We start from the raw sequence: 24,311 nt of genomic DNA, 5'->3' as shown, positions 1-24,311 counted from the left end.
TTAGTGCTGAGTGGCTGGAGAGTGGCAGTTGCTAAGGGGTGACTACAGGGGGCTCAGGCAAATTTTGGAGTGGCTATAGCCCCCTCCAAGTCCTCCTCCAGCGCCGCCCTGATGAGTTCTATTCCATTGACAGATAATATGCAATTAGCCAATGACCGGAGTGTCTGTCATAGTGATTACTATAGTATATGGATGGTATGTGGCCACAGATTATTGTGATTAATAGAGTTTCCCATTACAGCTTACTAAATGGGCTCAGACATGTAAAACATAGGTGAACCCTCTAAATCTGAAAAACTGGGATGGAAATTTCTCAAGCATAGGCTCTTTTCACAAAACCCACAGTAATTTCTGTTTCTAAAAAGACATTCTTGAGCTATTTTTACCACTTCCAATACATACATACATACACACACACATACTCTCACTATAACTCCAACTCCAGGCTTTGTTCAGAGAAAGAGCACCCAGGAGACAGTTGGATGAGGGATGAGAGAGCACTGGTAGTTTCCATACATACAAGCTATTAATCACATACACATTTTAGCGTCCCCATAGTTAGTAGCTCTTTCGACCCATTTGTGTTTAAAAGTTAGATTCAATCTGACACACACAATTCCTTGGGCTGTTAGGTTTAACAGAATGGCAAATAAACTTGATGAAGATAACTTATCAAACAATGCTATCCAGCTTAAATAAATTCCAATGGATTTCATTTGATTGATTAAAAAGGAGAAGTCCATAGAGATGTTCATGGCTGCTGAATTAAACACATACACACACAGAGAGAGAGCAGATATACACACATGAAATAGACATTTATATTTTAAATTAATAAAATGATTCTCTATATCTTATTTGGTTTCAGCTTTAATTTTGGATGAAGGTTCAGGTCCCTTTTTATTTCCTACTATTCAAACCTCCCCAATCACAGACACAATATATCAGTCATTTATCCCAAGATCACCTTATTTTGATGTTGCTCATTTTTGGAAAGAATAGCATTGAAAGTGACATTTTGGACTACAGCATGGTAGTGTGACTGATAAACAGAGACATCCACAGGCCTTCAAACACCCTGTGGAGAACCATTCCCCCCCAAAAATCGTAAATTCCCCTCTTATCCTCCTGTTTTTCTATCAGCTCTAATCAATGTGTTTTTGAAGCTGTCTGATCTATGAGTATTTATGCAATTAGTTAAATGCCCTATCAGTAGTCTTTTTTTTCCCACTAAAAATATAATTCTCCTAATCATTTTCCACAGTAAACAAATGTCATCTCGGTAGCTAACCAGGGTGCAGCTTCGATGGCGCTAGGAAAGAGAGGGAGGAAAAATCTCAACCAGAAGCATCTGTCGTGGTTCCAATAGGATAATGAGTTCAAAGGGTCCAAATTGAGGTCCATGTAACTCAGTAGGCTGGATGGACACTGACATGAGTACAGCACTGCATAGTGGGGCATTATGTTTCCATGGTGCTCATGCATCATGCAGCTCCCCTCTCCAACCTCCAGCATGGAGGAGGGGAACAGTTTGGAACCTTGGTTTCCAGTCAAGGGCCCTGGGCAGGTCTGAGGTGTAGAACAGGCATGGCCTCCATGCTCAATGTCAGGCTTATAGTCCACCCGGGCCATTGGTGCCAGTTGAGTTCTGCACTGGAACAACCCTGCCAGGTAGTTTGGACTGTTATCCCACTTAAGTAATAGTTTTTAATAGAGCTGCGGTTTCCACATATAGCCATATTGTAGTGTCTGCTTTTCACAGTTTCCATAGCTACATCATCAAATGTTTTCATTAATGACATTCTCTCTTTCTCTCCTTTCTGTTTATAGTTTTTACCTCTGCCCATTCATATGAGCCAATGTTGCCAAATGATGTTCCTCCCCATGAGCAGAAAACAATGGTCCGATCAGGCCTCCAGCCTCTCTTAACTTTTAGCATCAAGGCTTGTATAAATGCTGTGATGACAGCAGTGCTACTGGCCCATTCTTGTCCACTGTAACCATATACACTGTTGTGGTGGCTACCAACTATGACATATCTATCTGAAAAGAAAAACAACATCATCAAAACATTTGTTTCAGTTAGACTTTAACAGTAAAATAATTCCAAAAATAAAGGATGCATTATGCCCATACTTGATGGTATTACTAATACAGATATTTAAGTAATGTCAAAACAAGCTTGCATGATCATACCAAGATTTGTGCAAGATATATACAACTCTCTCTACTTTACCTACACCATCCTAATATAAGTACAAGTGGTCCAATACAGAAACCAAATCAAGATGTTCACATGCTTTAAATGAGAAACCTGTGATATTATTTATTTGGATTTATACTAAAGTACAATGAAGAGTATCCATCCAATGCTCTGGACAAACCTGACAATCTTTTTAAACAACTCTAATGGAGTTAATTTAAAATTTTATGACAAAACAGTTTTTCATTGGAAAATGCTGATTCGATTAAACTGAAATGTTTCACGGGAACATATTGATTTCATCAACATTTTCTATGAAAAATTATGAAAGCACTCCATATCAATGTTATTATTTTGACTGTATGATAATAGTCAAAATGAAGAACTTTGACTTTATCAAAATTAAGCACTTCAACCTTATTGAAATGAAGCATTTTGACAAAGTCATTTCAATATTTTGTTTTTAATTTTGTCTTACAGGAAATTTAGAAATTTTGCTTTTTGATCTGAGTTGGACAGAAAGGGCATTTCAAAATGTCAGGATTTCCTATGAAATTCTGAGTTTTGGCCAGCTCTAGATGCTAATAAATAAACAGACCCATCAGTTATGACCCTTGTACTTTAATTCCTTTTCCCGATCTTCACTTCTTGTGTCATGTCTACTGTTTAGATTGCAACAGAATCCTAAAAAACACTGGGGGTCAGGTTGGTTCTAGAGAGCAAAAGGGGCTTGGAATTTTTTGAATCCTTTATTTTATCCAAACTGATTCATCCATGTTTTTTGTCAATTTGCTGAAGTGCAACAGGATATATGTAAACTGTCCACACGTTAAATTGCCTATGAAATTAAATACTACACATTCCTTGGGGATATTTTCTGTGATTACTACCTACAAACACTTTTGAATTTGACATGAGCTCTCTAATGATAAAACTCCTCTCCATCAAAGTGGGTTTTTTACCAGAGTTTTGGTCAATGTAATACCCAGGGACATTGTTTAAGTAGAGTACAATAATGCTGTATCATGTTTTACTGGAGAAGTTGCTGCAATGTATCTGCAACATAAACACTTTTTAATCATATTGCCTGGCTGTTTGCATGTGTTTTTAAACAAATATAAAAATGAAAATCTATTTGTAAAGGCAACTGTTTCTTAGATTACAATTTCACTGGGTAGTACTGACACAGAATCATTAAAACAAAACTGTACAGCTTGTCAGCAAAAATTAAATCTAAGCATACATAATTGAATATAATGAGAAATATAACGAATGTAATTAGATTTCTGTATCCTGTGCCAGGGAAAACTTATTAATATAATGCAATGGCAATGGGAAGACCTAACACTTAAACCAGCATGAGGATATCATCTCTCAAATGGCGACAGGGCATTCATGGATGTAAATTTCACCTTCTGTATTCCTTAGGGACCCACAAGGGCCTACAGGAACCACTTCTATAACTAGGGTGACCAGATGACCTGATTTTATAGGGACAGTCCAGATTTTTGGGTCTTTTTCTTATATAGGCTCCTATTATCCCCCACCCCCATCCTGATTTTTCACATTTGCTGTCTGGTCACCCTAGTTATAACAGAGGGATTAGTCGGGATGCAAAGACTACCTTTCACCACCCTCTCTGAATGGTCTATGGAAGGAAGGGATGGCAGAAAGATAGAAAGAGATCTCACAGGAGATGGCAGAGAATCAGTAGGTGGTTGAGAAAGCTGCCAAATTACATCTTCACTCCAGGAAGTTCCTGCTGATGGAGAGGAGCATGGACAGCAGCAGATGGCTCTTTTGAAGCTACTTACCTGCCCACACCCCTCGCACCTGAATATGCACAGAAACCCCCAGAGGCAGCAGGCTGCAGGCAGGGCCGGCTCCAGGCACCAGCCCACCAAGCATGTGCTTGGGGCAGCACCTGGAGGGGGCGGCGCGGTGCTCTGGCCCGAGAGCGGGGCAGCGATTGGGCTCACCATCCTCCCCGCGGCGCTCTGGCCGCCGGGGAGAGCGGAGCCCCGGCCGGGCTCTCCGCCCTTCTCCCGGCGCTCCAGCTGGTCGGGGAGAGTGGGCCCGCGGCCAGGCTTGGCGCCCTCCCTTGCCACGCTCCCCGCCGGGGGGGGGGAGGGTGGCGCGTGGCTTTTTTGCCTGGGGCAGCAAAAAAGCCAGAGCTGGCCCTGGCTGCAGGAGCAGCACATGAGGGATAGCAGTCACCCATACAGCAGAGTAGCGGATAGGCAGCAGCAGCAGCTTCTCTTGCCAATCACCTGCTGGAGTAGGCAAGGAAACTGAGAGAGCATGACGAGAGGAAAGAGAAATAAGAACTGTGGGTCCCAAGTGGAGTAGGAAGAACCACCAAGTATTGTGGAGAGTTAGGATTTAGGCAGGATAGGCAAGGAGTGGGCAGCATAGAAAAGGTGAAATTCAGGTGACTTTGTACAGTGTTTTCCTATGTCAGTTACACCTCCCTTTTGTACAGTCGCAGATCATTTGCTGTTTGCAGTCTATAAAACCCACATACATTTGATTACTTTTTTAAATTCCCCACAGTGCCTGCAAATAAACTACACATTTATGCTTTCCCTTATTCCTTTAACATTATGGCTGGATTTCAAATGCTCTGGGAGAGTTTTTAAACTCTGTCTATAATACTTCTCAAACTAAAAATCAAAACAGATGGCTTGAGAATTGGAAGCCTTTATGGAGTAAAATCCATCCCTGATGCAGCTCCTTGGTCTTCAGTGTAATTACACCAGGGATCAATTTGGCTTTCCCTCTTTACTCATAGGAGCACCAGGGAGAATAGCGTGTACACATAAAACTAAAAAGAACCACATCAAAATGCCAAAGTAACAAATGTGCCAGGAAAACATCAAGTAGGGAGGGATACAGCTACAATACCAGCTAGGAGTCCCATTGATTTCAGAACAGGAGTACTTGTGGCACCTTAGAGACTAATTTCAGAGTAGCAGCCGTGTTAGTCTGTATCCGCAAAAAGAACAGGAGTACTTGTGGCACCTTAGAGACTAACAAATTTATTAGAGCATAAGCTTTCGTGGGCTACAGCCCACTTCTTCGGATGCATATAGAATGGAACATATACTGAGGAGATATATACACACATACAGAGAGCATGAACAGATGGGAGTGGGAGTTGTCTTACCAACTCTGACAGGCCAATTAAGTAAGAGAAAAAAAACTTTTGAAGTGATAATCAAGATAGCCCAGTACAGACAGTTTGATAAGAAGTGTGAGAATACTTACAAGGGGAGATAGATTCAATGTTTGTAATGGCTCAGCTATTCCCAGTCCTTATTCAATCCTAAATTGATTGTATCTAGTTTGCATATCAATTCCAGCTCATCAGTCTCTCGTTGGAGTCTGTTTTTGATTTCAGTGTGACTACATGTTCTTAAAATTAGGATGTGCTTAAGTACCTACATATATTATCATTAAGTTTCATGTGTTACACAAAATATTGAAGTTGATTAAAGTATTACAAGATGCACTGTAGGAAGTTGATGTTTGGGGTGAATACATGCTTGTTTCTTATTTGTTGTCCTATTTCTAATTTGCAATTCAGTCGGTAGACAGATTTTTTCTAAACATTCCATTTTCTACTGTTCAACCTTAGCTATTTTTCCAAGACAGCCATTTGCAAATATGCAGCAAATGAGAACATCAATTACAAGTTCTTGTGGAATAAAACCTCTAATTGAAATTAAATACTCAAATAGTAATTGTTCTCCATTTTTTTATGAAATGGACTTAGTTCTGGTGAAAGGTGCTGAATTGAGAGTGCGGCAAGCTGCAGCCATTATTTCACTGACAGACAAGATAATGAAAGCTTTCCCTATTACTCCACCTCAGTGCCTCAAACCTGACCTTAATGGACAACCTCTTGTGACAGAGTAGTTAAATCAGCAATCTCTCTACAGAGACTGCCAACAAGAGTGCTAACCCGGGGAATTCTGATGATGGTTTGGGGAATGATTCCATTTATCCATTAGGAATTGGACTGACACCACCAATGCACTGCCACATGCCGGTAAACAGCAATCAGACAACAGCAGCTTTCACTACTGGCTGAAGTAGCCCTCTCTCCTTTCAGCCAAAGAGTTCTCATGGGGAGATTCCACTCGTGTTCTACTTGTGCTGATCTTGATGACCTCTTATTACTATTATTCTTTAAAAAGAACAGGAGTACTTGTGGCACCTTAGAGACTAACAAATTTATTAGAGCATAAGCTTTTGTGGACTACAGCCCATTTCTTCGGTGCATCCGAAGAAGTGGGCTGTAGTCCACGAAAGCTTATGCTCTAATAAATTTGTTAGTCTCTAAGGTGCCACAAGTACTCCTGTTCTTTTTGCGGATAACACAGCTGCTACTCTGAAACCTGTTATAATTGCACGCTTTACTACTAGTATTAGAACTGAGTGAAATTTTGTGAGCTGAGTGTGTTTTGATGTCCCAGTTGCTATTGAGGCCTGATTCTGCCACCCTTATTCATGTGGAATAGTATCTTATTCCGAGAGTGATATCTATGGGAATACTCATGGTATAGGCTACTACTTAACATAAAGAAGGCTGCAGAACTGGGTCTTAAATTTTATCAAAGGTAAAACTGCAAAGGTTTGCATGTTCATCATCTCCACTATAAACACGGTAGGTTCTAGGTCCTGGACTACATGGCTAAAGCTTGTTCTAGGTCTTATTTTCTATTAGCAATCTGTTCACGATCGAGCCACAGTACAAACCACTGCTACATATACGAATCACACACAGTGAGATTCTTGCATTCAATTACTTCTTAAAAAAATAATTCATTCAATTTGCAAATGGATTGGCCACTAACATAAGAAAAACCGTTGATTTCCAGTATTTTGACTGATGTACTGCACCTGCTTCCTGCAATACTAGCAAATATATAATTAAAAATATAATGTAATAATAGTCAACACTTAAGAAGAATTAAGCCTTTGCTAAGGTCAGATAGACTGCTTACATAGAACAAGTCAAACACTAAAGTAATTTCTAGAATTTGAAATCCTAAGACATTTACTTAACATAAATGACAAAACAGTAATATCATGAATGTTTATAAAGACAATTATTGTTTATTGTGCAAAAACATGCTTGTTGTACTGGTACCATCTCTCCTTGCTTTTTAACCAATTCTCTATTTAATCCTCCTGTTGTTTCCTGGCATAAATCAAAGTATTTGGAGCTATAATGGCCTTTTTAATTGAATATTTGAATAGCACAACAGGAACATGATACTTTATTGCAGTCCCTAGGATTACTGTTGTACACATAATCAATAATAATAAAGGTAATAATAGAAGTCATAGAGGTCTACTTACCGGGAAATGTAGATCCCTTTAAATACCCAATAACATTAGAAATTGTCTTGTATGTTGGGACTGTCTGAACATTTAGACTGATTATTCTCTTTTCTGTGGAGATAAAAACAAAAAATGCGAACATTTTAAATCAGCATTTATCAAGCCACAGAATCCTGTAGGCCATCAATTTCCCTTCTTTCCTTCTACCCACAGAAAGAGAAGAATATATTTTACACTTACTAAACTACATAGACTGCAGACAAAAAAAGGTAACTATCCTATCTCCCACACTCAGGTAACATTCAGGTACCTCAATGGTGGGGATTGAACAAGGGACTTCTAGATTCCAAACACATGAGACTCTACTGACTGAGCTGAAAGACTCAGCTCTAGTCACTGAGCTTATAGTAGCCTCATCAACCCGTGCACGTGGCCCAGTCACCACTAGAGGAGGACACACCCAAGTCACATCCCTATACGGGCTGTCAATTCTAGTCTCTTAAGGAGCTCCCCAGCACCATGATGTTTTGAATTACATCTTAATAGCATAATTGAGCCAAAGTCAGTATCAACATCCTTTTCTGAAAACTGACTGAACCAAAATAAAATGTTCTGTGGAAAGATTGTTTTGTTCTTAAGCTCACAGACTATTATCCTTCCGGTGTTGTATTTTCTTAAACAGTTTGTTTTCAAGTCTTGCTCCCTGAGCTGTCTGGAGTGTTTAAATGATGAGTGCATTGGAATATGTAAAATAAAACTAACTTGTGTCTGTCTATCAGAAAGATTTTCAAGTTCTGGTTCATTCTCTGATACTTTTGTAATGAGTTGATTTTAAAATTATATTCAGAATAAAATCATTTCAGTTTCATTCATTTCCTAGACCTCAGAAATGGATGGCGGGTTAATGATCGAAGCAGATCCAATAATGCCGAGATTCTTCCTTTGCTTTTAGGAAAATAGTTTAAAAAAATAAATGACAGGTCATACCTTCAAATTATTACTCAATGCCTTATGCAGGCAAAATGTTCAGTATCATCAATGGATATGCTGTCGTGTAAGAACTCAGTAAGAACTTAATAAGAACTTTGGCTTTGCCACAGAGTGCAATGGAAATGCCCAGTGAAGTCAGTGGAAGTTATGAGTGCAGTTCAATCGAAAATTCAGATCCTACTAGTATATAATCACCACTGATCATTTCCATGGTGAGTCCTGTCTCATACGATGTTAAGATTAGTGTTCTGACATGTATTGCCATACGTGTTACTGACACTCCTGAAGAAGAATGCCTTGGTTGTTTTATATGCTTTTTAAAAACCTCAAATTGTAACCTGGAATTTCAACTAGAATTTCTAGCTTTGCACAATAATGAATCCAAAGAATTCCCAGCATTGGCTTTTATAAAATACAACTTGAAAACACTTTCTGGTATATGCTCTACAAATTATTCCCAAGACCCATTTTGGATATAAAACCATTCTAGAGCCGAACTGCTCATTCTTTTTTAAAGCATTTTCAAGCCAAAGCTGATTTGACTTCTTTGTTCTAATTCTACAGCATTTAATAGTGGTATGTTTTATTAGGTCCCAATTCAACAAAGCTTAAACACATGCTAAGCCCCACAAGACAACTAGACTTAACCATGTGCTTAAATGCTTTTCTGAGTCAGTGTCTTAATCAACACTGGCCACTGAGACTTGAACTGACAACAAAGCAACACAATTTTTTTTTTCCTGGCAAGTGATATGTTCTGGAATCAGATAATAAAATGAATAGACATACTGTACAGTACTCCAGTTTAAAGTGGCTTAGGCTTTAAGGCTTAGTACACCTGACAAAAAGGCTCAAGGGGGTTTCCATGGCATATACAGAAAAAAGTAAAATCTAATTTTCTTTAAACAGTTCTGACAACAAATCTCAGTTCCTGATGCTATGCGTCTGATGAAAGACTTTAAAGGTCTTGACAACATTATCTCTTTTCCCTAAATTCTCTGGCAAGCTATAAGAAGATTTTAGCTTAATACTGCTTGAAATACACTTTAAGTTTATCTAAGCCATAAAAGTACTTCAGAAGTAAAAGAAAAGAAAGTGATTTATCAATATCATTAATATTTTTGATTATTTTTTTTCTTTTAATGTTCTCTTGACTTGAAACCTGCTAATTGTTATCTAGCTAATATACATAACCATTTGTTCCGATCATGGTTACCCATCACACAAATAAAGACAAAAGTGCTCAGCAGTTTTCCACTGAATGTAATGGGAGCTGTTCAGTCCTCAGCACTATTGAAGAGCAAAGTCACTTATTTAGAAGCTGAAATAATGATTAGGCTCACATTTAAAAATAAATCTTGCCCCAGGCTCACACTGAGAATATTTGCGTCCAATTTCAAATATGTTGATTAAATAGGATTTTTAAATCCATCATTAGATGCTCAAATTGCCACTTAGGCACAAAAATGTCAGTTTTATTTGTCATTTAGGCACTTAGTGGGATTTTAAAATGCACCTAGACACCTAAAACTCATTGATTTCAATGGGAGTTAGGTACCCAGATGCTTCTGAAAATATCACTATGTGACTAAATACCTTTAAAAATCTGGTACCAGTTTTAGTGTGGGATTTGGAAATTTTCTTAAGGTATTAAGGTTTGAAAATTGAGCTCCTTCTGGCAAAATTCGTCTCCAAATACACTAATAAGACTCCGTTAACACACACATTGAAGTTTAGGCATATGAAAATCTGAGTAAAGTCGAGCACATGCAGAAATGGAGCCTTAGACTGTAAAATTTTGCAGATTACTCTGCTGTGTTGCAGGAGTCCACTCATGTGGAATAACTAGCAGAATCAGGGTTTAAAGATGTAATTCAGTCTCTGATGAATACACTACTCCTACTGAAGTCAATGGGAGCTGTGCCTGAATTTTTCCCTTACCCACAGAAATTTGAAAGACAAGATGACAGTCCTAGAAGGCTGGAGAAGGGCTAACAGTGGCCATCTTTAAAAAGGAGGAGCTGGGGAACTCCAGACCAGTCTGCCTGACTTCGATACCCGGGAAGCTACTAACTACAGCAATGTATAAAACATTAAATTTGCGAACACCTGGAAGATGAAGGGGTAATCACTAGCAGCCAACATGGGTTTATCAAGAACAATCATGCCAAACCAGTGATTTCCTTCTTTGACAGGATAATTGATTTGGTGGATAGGAGGAATGCAGTGGATATACTATACCTGGATTTCAGACAGGCTTTTGACACAGCCCCACATGATATTCTGATAAGTAAGCTGGAGAAATGCAGGCTCAACAGAACTACCATTAAGCATAGGTGCTGGAACTAGTGGTGCAGGGGATGTGAAATGGTTCTCATCAGATATGGGTATACAGCTTGGCTCAATGGCTCTCTTTACCCCCACTATTAACATTGTTCCAGCACCCCTGCCATTAAGTGGATACATAATTGGTTAAACAACCACAAACAAAGAGTTACTATTAATGGAATGATGTTGGACTGGAGGGAGGTCTGAAGTGGGGTTCCATAGGGATCTGTTCTGGGTCTGGTATTGTTTAACGTCTTTATTAATGACCTGGATGTAGGTATAGCAAGCATACTGATCAAGTTTGCAGATGGCACAAAGCTAGGGGAGGTTACCAATATTTGGGGGGATAGAGCTAAATTTCAGAGGGATCTTGATAAATTGGGGAACTGGACTATAGACAACAAAATGAAATTCAACAAGGACAAACATAAAGTGCTACACTTAGGGAAGAAAAACCAAATGCACAAATACAGAATGGGGGAAAACTGGCTTGGACGCAGCACTGCTCAAAAGGACCTTGGGAGTTGTGGTGCATCACAACCTCAACATGAGTTAGCAATGCGATGCTGTTGCAAAAAAAGCAAATGCAATTTCAGGTTGCATTAACAGAGGCATAGCATGCAAGTCACGGGAGGTGAAAGTACCACTCTACTTGGGGCTGGCTAGACCTCAGCTGGAGTTCTATGTCCAGTTTTGGTCACCAGTGTATAGAAAGGATGTATATAAACTGGAAAGGATCCAGAGGCAAGCGACAAAGATGATCAAAGGGAGGAATGCAAGCCATATGAGCAAAGGCCGAAGGAACTGAGTATGTTTAGTTTGGAAAAGAGGAGATTAAGGGGGTATATGATAGCAGTCTATAGCTAATTGGATGGCTCATAAAAAAGATGGAGAAAAGTTGTTCTCTTTTGCCACAGAGAGCTGGACAAGAGGCAATGGGTTCATAGCATGGCAGATCTAGGAAGTTTTTCCTGAGACTTAATCTAACTGTAAGAACAGTAGGACAATGGAACAGACTGCCTCGGGAGGCTGTGGAAGCTTCTTCACTTTTCAAAAGGTGCTGGATAGCCATCTGTCTTTGATGGTTGAGACACAATGAATACTGCATCGTGGCAGAGAGTTAGATAAGGTGACCCTTGCGGTCCCTTCTAACATTATGATTCTATATGCTATGATAACAAGATGACCATTTTAAATCACAATTAAAATGAAACTTAAAAATAAAGCCAAGTATGATGCTGTATGTAATTTTATGGGATTTCAAAGAACACCGAGTTCTATCAGGATATTTTATCCCACATTATATTTGCAACACTGCTAACCCCAGGCATTCAAAAATCCCCAGTCAGGCTCCAAAATATAATGCGAATACATTTAGGGTATTTTTAATTTGCCTTTAGCTTTCAGAGCCATTTGGGCCCACATTTTCAAGTTCCACAGCCACAAAGGCTAAAAACTTATTTTTGCTTAAAAATGAAAGCTGAGATTCTCACAAAATTACATGTCTCCTGGAGGTGGGGTTTTAAGACAAATGTCAAATATTGCAAGACTTAAGGTTATGAGAGTTTACAACACTGCATTAAGGAAGTTCATGCACTACCATGGTACAGGAGACCAAACGGGCTACAGTATATACAAAATGCTAAGTATACTGTAAACATATTTGACATAGAAGAAGAGATGAATTGAGGTTCCTGCAATAAAAAGCTTCCTTTCACTCTCTTTACTCATGCAAGTGACTGATCATCTAAATTCAAATCTGAAACATCCCTAATTATTTTCGCAGTAGTCTTTGATTGATTAGCAAACTAATATTGTCCAATATCAAAACCATTCTTCTAGTAACATGTATATTCATAATACCTGGCTTGGTCTAAAGACTTTCATAATTAATTTTTTCACTACTTGATTGAACCCTGTGGACCTAGACTAAAGAGATCAGCAATACAACTATTTATACAAAAGGTTTCTGAGTGTAAAGAATGTCTGGAACTCAGTACTTAAAATTGGCTCTAAAGAGGGTAGACCTGATCTGGTATGGAGCAGATGTGTCACACTGAATATCTGAGACAACTGTGAACTTCAAAACAATCCATATTACATAGATAAATCTTGCCATATCCTACTCTATTTGGCAGAAGCAAAGATGTTATTTTTTCGGAGAGGCCCAGGCTGCTGTTTTGTGACCTATCAACCTCTAAGAATTACCCAGAAGAATAAGTATTCTCCTCTTTTGGGATAAAAACTCAACAATGAAAGCTTTTTTGGAGTGGGGGAAGAGAATACAACTAATATGTCTTGGTCTCTTATAACTACGAAGCCTTCAAGGGTGATCTTTGAGAAAGAATAGAAAGAAAGATATACTACAAGAAAATGCTGTAACATATGATGATTAAGAATGAGTATTAGCAGCATATAGTTTAAGATTACTTCTTTCTATAAATTTCTATGAAATAATAAGGCTTCCATTTCAAATAGTCACAAAGCAGCAACACATAAGTATACTTGTGCCATCTAGACATGGTAACATACATCACAGAGCTCCCTTGTGGCATTTTCCTCCATTTGTTCTTCTGGATTTATAACATAATGATTATGTACTATGTCAAGAAATGATAAGGTTGTTCGCATATTGATATAACTGACTGATGGCACGGTCAACATTATTAAATGAGGTTCTTTCAGCAAGCTCTGAAGAAGAAACACATACAACAGTATCACAGTGCTCCATTCTACTGCTGACTGAGAGGATATAACCTTTATCTTTTTATGCCCTTTTTCCCAATGAATTGAAGACAGGCTTGGTTTTCACTACTGCAATGCCTGGCAGAGAACGTTGTTTGCCTTGGACCAATGTCATATAATGCTGGGACTAAAGGATTATGTGATTCATGATTCAGATTTCACAAATGAGGTCTGAATATAAATCACAACACAATGACCATTTGGCATGTGGAATTGTGTGAAGCTAAGATGAAACAGGGTTCAATTTTTAAAAAAATATTTTTAATAATTTCTTTTAAAAATATGCCACAAACCCTCTTTGGTTGCATTCAGTCATTTTCAGTTATAGGTATGTTTTACCTCTCCCTACTTTGCCAACGGTTGGTGTGATCTGCTTGCAGACTATCATACAGTTTTGTATTACAGTAATTAAGGAGATTCAGTAATGATCAGTAATTACATTTTGTAGAGATAAGAGTGGTTATAAAACATGAAGTGGTTCTACCCAGACTACAAACATTTTGGCCTGAGTATGTGTTAGTGTTATAACTCGGCACTAGAAATCTTTCTATTCTTGGTTCTCTTATTAACACACCATTTGGTCTTGTTCAAGTTCCTTAATCTATCAGTGCTTTTGCTTACCATTCTGTAAAAATGGATATAAACAAGTCTACCTCGATGCAAGGGATGTTATGAAGTTTATTAAGTCAATGTTTTTAAAGCATGTAAAGATTCTTGAGGCCCTGTCTACACACAAAAAGCCTGAAGTTTTAACTGGTATAGTTAAGAAATATACCCATCCTCACTCCCCACTTCTTCATGTGGACAGAGTTATACTGCTATAACAGTGCTTATCCCATTACAGTTTATTCCAGTAAATTTAGGGGAATAAGCTATAAAGATACAAGGCCTTAATGCCAGTATAACTGCATCAGATAGGGGCTGTACCAATTTAACTATTTCAGTAAAAAATCAATCCCTCTAACCAAAGTTAAAGTGGTACAAAATCTCTGTAGAGCAGCCTTGGAGGAAATATAGTGATACATGGTCATAACATCCTGGATTTATTACTGCTCTGCAGGAGAACAGAGCAAATTTTCTCCAGTTACCATCAAATAAAAAAAAAAAAAAAGGCAGCACATGTTTTGGGGTAATGATGGAAGCATCCACAATTTAAACATTATTTATAACTTCAGTGGCAGAAGGGTCCATAATAAAGCTACAGTACAAGGTGTATGGGCTGATGTTCTCCATATTAAACACATCAAGAAGTTCACCAAAGAATAGGGGAGTGTTGGCATAGCATAGAAGTTAAATCTCTCTTCCTCTTGCTGGAGTGTTTTGAGGTAACATTAATGAATTTTGTCTTGCTTTTAAGACCCGTACACATGCCCAGAGACACCTGTGATGAATACATTTTTAGAAACAACAACCAAAAAAAGACTTACATCCTACTTACAGTAATATAATGTTAGGGCTGTGACTACTAGAGTCAGAACCTGTACTGTAGCTGCTAAAAGCAAGAAGATGAATCTTTTCAACAATTTGTATCTTTTATGAGAACAAACCACACAAGCATTTTTCTAACAGTTAATCCAGACTGCCATTAAATAGATCAAAGTAGTCCAAATGCATTTAGCATGTGCGAAAGGCAGCTTACCACATCTGTGGATTTGATGCTCAGGATGGTAAAGAACTAACACCAGTAACCAAGCAAAGTGAAGTTCTGCTAAATGCAAACCTCCCCACAGAGCTCTTTCATTGTAAAAGTCAAATTCTTGATTCAACCTCCCTAGAATAACCTTGAACAGAGGCTGTGAAATATACCAAACGGAGCCAAATTAACATAGCAATTTTGTGGTGTGCATCCAGCATCCTGCATTAACACAACTCCACAAATCTCATTTTCACTTATGCCCCAAGGCAAAATTTTAAATACAGGTCTCAAATGCTTGTAAGGCTTGACTATTAACCCACTTTCATCACTAAACATCCAAAAAATAGTGCTATTAAGTGATTAGAATGTTCCTTGTAGCTACAGCTGTAAAATACAGAATTGCTCAGATTCAGAAGTATTTCACGTGCGAGATACCTTCACAGATAAAAGTACATCAGAAACTCACTAATAGGCACTAATAACTCAGAGATCCAATTTAAATGGCTGAAATTCATGAATTGGTAAGTAAGTGAACGAACAATAACAAAGAAAGGTTTCTGCAACACAAAATGTACTTTGTTTATGTTGATAAGTGTATTTTAGTTTTATGATAATACTTTATAACATTCTAGTAAATATGCCATAATATATTCTGTAAAATAAGATCCATAGTATTGAGACCTCACTACAGTACACTGCTCTTAAATCTTTGCTAAGATGCAGGGAGAGACCACAACATTTTTATTTTTACTTTCTTCCGGGGGGGGGAGGGGTTATAAAATGTCTGGATTAATGAGGTTGTACTGCAGTAAACAAAAAGCAAAACAAAATATAGGGCAAACTTTTATCCCTACAGTTTATTTCATAGGTTGTAACTATTTAGTGTGCCTGAGATGTTTCCTTCCTGATCCTCCCAACCCCTTTGTCACATTACATCACTTGAAAACTGCTGGGCTGTGGGGAAGAGGAAGCAACATAAGAAAACTCTATATAAATGCTTAATCATTACTGATGTTTACAGCTTTTTGAAACATACTGACAAGAGAATGATGAGTATTTTATCCTAACAAATTTTAAGCCACCCAGTTGTCTGAATTGCTCATTCATCTCTTCTGACATCTAAGTGATGAGCTCTACATCAGAAGTGAAATATTTCTTATGCTTTCTTAGGATCAACTGGGAGTCTGAAGTATCAGCCTTCTAATATGTATCATTCTGCTCAGCAGGCAAAATTTTAAAATAGGTTAAATAGGACATAGATATATACCAGCTCAAATCTTTGGTCCATTCCAACAAATCCTCAGCAAGGATCATAGGGTCTTGAGGACTGTGTGTCCACTACATGAAAGCATGACACATTCTTTAGCTTTATGTGAAGTTGCTATTACAGACTCTCTTATTTAAAATCCAAGAATGCTCCACCTTGATAACTTTAGTCAAGGTATTTTCTATTTGGAATCAGACATAAGCTGTTCCTTCCAGTCCAGGCTAAGATGAACCATGGCCAGGTTTTTCCTAGGCATAGAGTCTGACAAGCCCTTTACTCCCAGAAAATGCAACTCCTGGTGTCCCAGTAAAATAAAACAAACTGAAATAAACAATCAACCACCCAATCCGGAGGCTGCCAGGCAAATAAAGCTGAGTCCCTATCCTTAGGATGATTCTGCCCTGGACCCTGCAAGCAGAGGTCTTGTACAGCTGGAAGCAGGGCAGATCCTGTCCCTCTCTAGAACAAAGGTTGCCCAGCCCAAACACACACTTTTAAGGCTTGCTTGCTTCCTGAAGGCAGCTCAGCTGTTAGCGTTCCCTCTAAGCTAGAGAGCTCACACACATCTCATCTGGGATGGACAGGCACTTCTCCCTTCCGAAGAGAAAGTTCTTTAACTACTTCTCCACTTGCTGATCACATTGCCTTACATTTTGTTACACTGCCTCTGGCACTTCCCCCACCCTCGATGCCTTTGGGGAAGACGAAGTCCTTCTATAAAAACCACCTAGTCAAGTCTGCATAGAGGAAAATATTCCTTCCTGACCTCAGCAATAATCACTTTATGTCCAGAAGCATAAGGTCTCACTGTCTTCATTCTTAGTACGTATAACTACAAATGCTAAGAGTGGTCATAAACTTAACCAACCTTTTTATGTTCTTGTTTTATTATATCCTTATTCCACAATAACTTTCTAAAAGTGGTAAACAACTGATACAACCACACACACACACACTGTACAATGGTTGCCCCTAAAAATGCATTTAAAATTTGCTTTTTACTATAGTAATTGTTTTATCACCTATAGATAGAGTCGGAAATACTGTGCTAATGTTATTTATTTACAAAGGAAATTGGCAATGCCTTTTTAAAAGATGGTGTTAACACATAGACCTAAAAGCTCTAAGTGAGGTTAAAAAATTGTTAATCAAAATTATCATGAAGATTTGCAAAATTAGGCTAAGAAAAATAATAAAAAATGATAGCAAGCAAATTTTACATTGCTTATAGAGTGAAAAATATATCTAAAGGTCATGACTTATTTTTGCAGTCACTTAAACATATATGCTTGTAATCAGCGCTAACTACTTGAATAACAAGTTATAAGAGTATAAGAAAAACTATGAGAAAGGAGTAAGTCTTTCAAAAGCATAAAATGTTCCAACTGCAAAGGGGAAAAATAAGTGATTAATTAACAAATGTTATTGTCTTTGTTGGTCAAAATTGTTGTGATCTTTTATACACTGGAATATTGGTGTGTGTTAAATGTAACTGTCTAGACAATTAATCACAAAGTAGTCATTTGATAGTAATAGGACAATAATAAGTTACACATTTAGCCACAAACTGTCAAATGAAATAAATAAAGGGGGGAATATAAGAAACCTGTACACTTTGAACCACCTTGGCCCAGTAGTAGCCTCGTGGCCCCAGAGTGGGTCAGTAATTGCGTCTCTTCAATGTGCTGTTGTTTTCTTTGGTCAGGCAACCTGATTTAATCAACTCAGTTGGCATTTACTATTTGAGGTTTCAGTAACCAATACTTTAATAGAACCCATTACTTACAATGGCCACAACACCGAAATATACAAACAGTATGGCGAATGGACTGGGTTAAATAGATGAGACAATACAATGCGTGGCCCCACTGTATTTTTCCTCTTATAAAAGGAAAGCAAACACAAAATAAAAATCAAGGGAGTATTTCTGTTTGAAACATGCAGCTCTCCTGGAAGATTCTCTATTCTTATTCCTTCATTTAATCTCTATGCAGTATCTTTTCTAGCAGACTATAATTTACTATTTTTCTCAAATCAGTTATCAGTTTGTTAAGGTAATAATCTGCATGGGTATGGTCTTCGTAGAGGCATTCTGAATGCATTCTCCCTTTTCTCCCAGCCCTACTCAACACATTGCTTTCTACTGTTTTTGATGTCAGAATGCAGCCATCTCCAGGTGAAACATATGGAAAAGGCCCCATAGATATGGACACAAATACACATTACTGATGTTTATTTTCTAGCAAACAGATACAAACTGAATAATATGAAAGATGGATCACCATTTAGAAATACTACGTATGTGCTGGAGGCAGACATAAGACACAACCCATCGCATTAATATGGTAGTTTAAATGCTCCAACAAAGCCAAACAAACTGCACTGCATCACTAGCAACATCTCCAGGGTGATGATGCATAAAGTCAGAGGGATTTTCTAGTCAATAGCAGGAATTAGAGTTTAATGCCTTGTACTAAGACACTTCATACTCCTGAAATGTGACTTATATAAACTGAATCTTGGCAGATGAAATGTTTGCTGAAGCTGAAACTTGGAAGCAACGTGAATGTGGTTTCTGAAGCTAATGCAAAAAATGCCTTATTTTAAAAATGGCTCTTTTACAGTACTTCACAGCATTTTGTTTTCATTCAGCCTCAACTTAGCAGATCTTTAGAGTGTAATTTATGGGCTTTTTCATAGCCTGTTCTTAAAAGGCTGCTAGCAGAACATACCTGCAATCAGACAAACCCTCAATTATACCCAATTACCCAGAATGTATTTGAAGTGCTTCAGGACCATTCCATAATGAACAGAAACCTTCATCACCTGTCATAGCCAGTTTGAGAGGGATACACCCATCACTTTTGCTTCTGTCCTCAGGTAAAGAAACAAGTCTTTTGACTAGCAGTGCAGATATGGGTTGCACTAACAGTGAGGTAAGGTTCGATCGGTTCTGTCTGTAGTTTCTATCTGAAAATGAATAAAAGAGAGCAAACAGCAATTTAGTAAATGAAAAATTAAAAAGGAAAATATTTCCAGAGGTCTTAAAACAGACAAAGCCAGTATACAGTTTATGATATAGCAGACTCACTCCTACAATGAAAAGTTGGATTTAGATTAGCAGCCGTTATTCTGCACTTACATTAATGAAAGAATTGTAAAGCTCTTCAGTGAAGTATACTACAAATTCACAATGTAGGATTTGGGGGAGTAATTTCTAAAGAAGTAAATCACCTAAAAAAATCTCCTGTGGCACATATTAAATTGTCTGTGTGGTACAGATATGAAACCAGGGTGGCATGTAGTAAAAGGAATAAAAAAAGAAAAGAAGTATTGGGATTCTATGGTTACCTTTGTTCAGTAAGGAATGAATGAGACGATACAATAGTATCAGATGGCAAAACAGACATTAAACACAATTCTGGATTCCAGAACAAACAGATGCATAGATAAATGCAAGCACAGTTCCAAACTGACTGGATTGTTTAGCTTTGCACAGATTTTTAAATGACGCAAAAAATAGAAGCATATAGCACTGGTGTTATTCAAGGAGCAAAAGACCTACATTACCATACAGAGCAAGGCTTTCACAAGAATTCTGAAAATAAAACATACAAAATAGACCGAACTGCACAGAACAATAGCCTCATAAGTGTTCTACTCAGAGATCCTGACTTCTTGATGTGAGGAGAGCCAACATGCATATATCTCCAAGCACAAAAATAAGAAATATATTCTTTTCTCTTTAAAGACCAAATCCTGCTCATTTCATTGACGCAAATGGGAGTTTCATTTGACTGAAGTGAACAGGATTTATCCTCTAAATTCAAGTATGTTTTTGTAATGTAGGGGTGAAGGTTCAGCTGTGGGATTTCTGACTGATTTCTTATGGACTCATGCTGAGCAGATGTCAAGGGGGGGAAGCTTACATAAAAGCAAAATCCTGCAAATACAGCTACAAAGAACTTGGGAAGCAGTAGCACAAGCCTGGCCATATCAAAAGGCTCAAGCCAACTTTCAAAGTCTCCCCCAAAATGACAGCAAAAGCTAATACACTTTGTGAGGTTGGAAGCCCAGAAGGGGGGGAACAGTTGCGGTGAACTGATTCACGAGACAAGATGGAACCTGAGCTCTCTCGTTTGAAGCCATAATGCAAGCCTTTTGAGAAAATAATGGGAAAGGAAAAATCTCTAAAAAGATAGATGCAGTAAAGGAGGAAATGACTGTTATGAGAACAAACAAAAAATATTTAACATTAAAAAGGTTGAGTGAGTGAAGCAGAAAAACTGATTATTTCACAAGGGGACAAATGCAAGAGGCTTGAGGAGGAAAACTCCTGACTTAATAAAGGATTCTCAACATGCCCTGGAACAAAAGACTGATGACCTGAAAAACAGTCTAGGTGAAATCATGTTTGTTTAATTGGGGTCTTAGGATATGCTAAACCCCACAACCTGGAAGAATTTTCAGAATCCATGCACCAAAATGCCTTTCAGCTCAATGATAATGATTTGCCTATTACCAGGAGACATCCTGCAAGGAACTCACCTCTAAGAGCAACTAGGATCCACTGTTATGCAATTTCCAAACTCCCCTGCACTGAAATTGGTTCTATAGCAAGCTAGAAAAGCCAGCAAAATATGCTGTATCTCTGCCCATACCACATTATTTCTAGTCTGGAAATCCAGAATAAAGGTAGATATTGGATAAGATTAAAAATAAACTCGGTGATAAAAAAAAAAGTATCTGTTTTATCCAGCCTGGTTAAGGCGGTTGTGCAGTGCTTTACAACACCAAAAGAGACCTGGCTATTCCCTGTGATCTCCATAATGCAGTCACAAGGTGTTGGACCCATCAAGAATCAATAACATGCACTCTAATTAAATTCTACAAAATTACTAACAAAAATCCTGTTAGTGAACTAGCATTGAATTAAATTCTACAAACATCTGCATGTACCCTTCCTTTGCAGACAGTGCTGAAAATATCAGAGGCTTTCCAAGGTTTCATAATTTGCCTTTACAAATAGTGCAACATCAACATCTGTTCTCCTCAAAGTGGGTTGTGGCTTGGTGTACAGTGTGTCACCACTGTGTTCTGTTCCACGCTGAGTCCTCCCAGTTTGTTGGATTGATGCCTATTTAAGGTGTTTTTTAAGTATGTCCTTGAAGCGCTTCCACTGCCCTCCATGAGCCCTTCTTCCCTGATTTAACTGAGAGAAGAGCAGTTGCTTCAGGAGGCGTGTCAGGCACACGTACACAGTGACCAGCCCAGTCGAGTTGATGTTTCATGACCTGTGCTTCTACACTGCTGATGTTGGCTGCAGAGAGAATGCTGATGTTAGTACGTCGGTCTTTCTAGATGATCCTGAGAATCCTCCTGAGGCAGTGCTGCTGGAACCACTCCAGAAGCTTGAGCTGTAGGTTATCCAGGTCTCACACCCATAGAGAAGGGTAGGTGTAAACCAAGATCTTGGTGCCTGTTTGCAGATCCCTATCACTGAAGACTCCTCTGAGTAGTCTTCCAAAGGATGTGCTGACATAGCAGATCTGTATTTGATTTCTGTGTCAATGCTGGCTGTTTGGGAGAGTTGGCTGCCAAGGTATGGAAAATGGTCCACGTTTTCCAGGGGTTTTCCACTGATGGTGATTAGTAGAGTACAAAGAGTAGTTTGTGCAGGTAAGGGCTGGTATCTTGATTTTCCCAATGTTGAGAGAGAGACCCAGCCTGTGATAGGCATTTGCAAAAAGATTTAGGGAGCTTTGCAGGTCGGCCTCTGTGTGTGCAAGGATGACACAGGCATCTGCATACTGAAGATCACAGATGCCAATTCTTGTGAACTTAGATTTTGTTTGGAGATGTCGGAGATTGAGGAGTTGGCCATCCATACAATACTCAATCCCGATTCTGTCAGGAAGGCAGTTACCGATGAGGATCAGGATCAGGATCACAGCAAGGTAAATGGAGAAGAGTGTTGGAGATTCAGCCCTGCTTGACACCAGTGCGAATGATGAATGGTTCGGTCTCTGAGCTGTTGCACAGAATGGTGATAGTCATCCCATCATAGAGTAGTCTGATGATGGAAATTAATTTCTGTGAACAGCCAAACCTACAAAACACTTTCCATAGGACATCATGATTGATAGACTCAAAGGCCTTGGTTAGGTCGATAAATGCCATGAATAGTTCCTGGTTTTGCTCTCTGCACTTCTCCTGAATCTCTCGTGCCATGAAGATCATGTCCGTTGTGCCCGAGATGGCCTGAAGCCACACTGTGATTTGGGGAGAAGTTCCTCGGCCAGGGGAAGGAGGCAGTTTAATAGGATCTGGGCAAGGATCTTCCCTATGATGGAGAAGAGGGCAATACCTCTATAGTTTCGGCACAAAGATTTGTCACCTTTCTTGAATATTGTAACAATGTTGGTGTTCTTAAATTCAGGTGGAATTTCTTCGCAGGTCCAGATTTTGTCAACGAGTTGGCAAAGTTTGTGCTGGAGCATTGTTCCACCAGCTTTAATAATCTCAGCAGGGATGCCGTCTGGGCCTGGTGCCTTGTGATTTTTTGTCTGGGTGATGGTATGCCAGACTTCTTCAGAAGATGGGGGATCAGCAAGGTGTTCCATTGCTGAGCGTTGTGGAATGAACTCGATGGTGTCTTCAGAGACTGTGGATCTGTGGTTTAGAAAGCTCTCGAAGTGCTCCTTCCAGCGTTGTTTAATGGCTGCATTGTCCTTGAGGAGGGTGGAGCGTAAGGGGTTTGGGCCTTTGGAACTTGGCCCATATATAGCTTTTGTTACTTGAAAGAAGCTTCTCATGTGATCCTGGTCTACGAAACCCTGGATCTCAGAGGCCTTTCTCTTGCCAGCACTTTTTTTTATGTCACATAACCTCCTTTAGTCTTTGACTTTGAGCAAGTGATAAGCCTCATGTTTTCATTGGTTAGAGGAATCATTTTGCCAGGTACAGAATGTATTTCTTTTCTTTTGAATTAATGGTAGGATTTCCTCATTATTTTCATCAAACCAGTTTTGGTGCTGATGAGTGGAATATCGTATGGAAGTGGTGGGCAACCTGTGGCCCATGACGGGCTGCGGGTTGCCCTCCACTGTCCTAGTTTCAGCACATGGACTGTGAATAGCATTTTTAAGTTGATCCCAGTGCTCTTGAATGTCAATTATATTATCAGGCAAGTTAGAAAGTTTCTCAGACAAGTGTTGCTGGAAAGTCTCGCAGCTGGCTTGGTCTTGAAGTGCTTTGATGTTGTACCACTTTCGATTAGTCTTTGGGTGTTTGCAGTGTGGTGGAGCGAGCTGCAGGTACATGAATGATCTGTTTAATCAGTGGTCTGTCCAACAGTGATCTGTACCTCTCATGGCTCATGTTATACGGCCGTTGGTGTAATCTCAGGCTCTGATTATAACATAGTCAAGGAGGTGCCAGTGTTTAGACCGAGGATGTTTCCAGGTGGTCTTAAATTTGTTGCTCTGACTAAAGATGGTATTTGTGATGAGCAGGTCATGCTCCACACATTTGCTGAGGAGGAGAATACCACTGAGATTTACATTTCCCACTCCTTCTTTGCCTATTGTGCTGCTCCAGAGTTGGGAGTCCCATCCGACTCTGGCATTGAAATCTCCCAGGAAGATGAGTTTCTCTGCCTTAGGTGTGGCAGTGAAGACTACATCAAGAGCGTTGTAAAACTGCTCTTTGTTGACTTCCTCATCATTGAGTGTTGGGGCGTATGCACTGATTCATGGGTTCATAGATTCTAGGACTGGAAGGGACCTCGAGAG

The 24,311-nt window shown here is 38.9% G+C and overlaps 1 protein-coding gene across 1 annotated transcript in view; it reads right to left on the bottom strand.

Annotated features, from left to right (window-relative positions):
* Nucleotides 1-24,311, bottom strand: part of LOC117882374 (inactive N-acetylated-alpha-linked acidic dipeptidase-like protein 2) — a gene marked incomplete in the record, with an annotated part of 726,064 nt that overhangs the window by 46,900 nt on the left and 654,853 nt on the right. Inside the window, 3 exon segments of the mRNA XM_034780534.1 lie at nucleotides 1,838-2,043; nucleotides 7,571-7,663; nucleotides 19,345-19,484. Of these exon segments, the coding sequence (XP_034636425.1) occupies nucleotides 1,838-2,043; nucleotides 7,571-7,663; nucleotides 19,345-19,484 (439 nt within the window).

The sequence above is a fragment of the Trachemys scripta genome, chromosome 9 (genome assembly GCF_013100865.1).
Source record: "Trachemys scripta elegans isolate TJP31775 chromosome 9, CAS_Tse_1.0, whole genome shotgun sequence".
In the NCBI taxonomy this organism is placed as follows: Eukaryota; Metazoa; Chordata; order Testudines; family Emydidae; genus Trachemys; species Trachemys scripta.
Note: the sequence above shows the minus strand (reverse complement) of the source record. Positions and strands in the feature narration are given on the sequence as shown.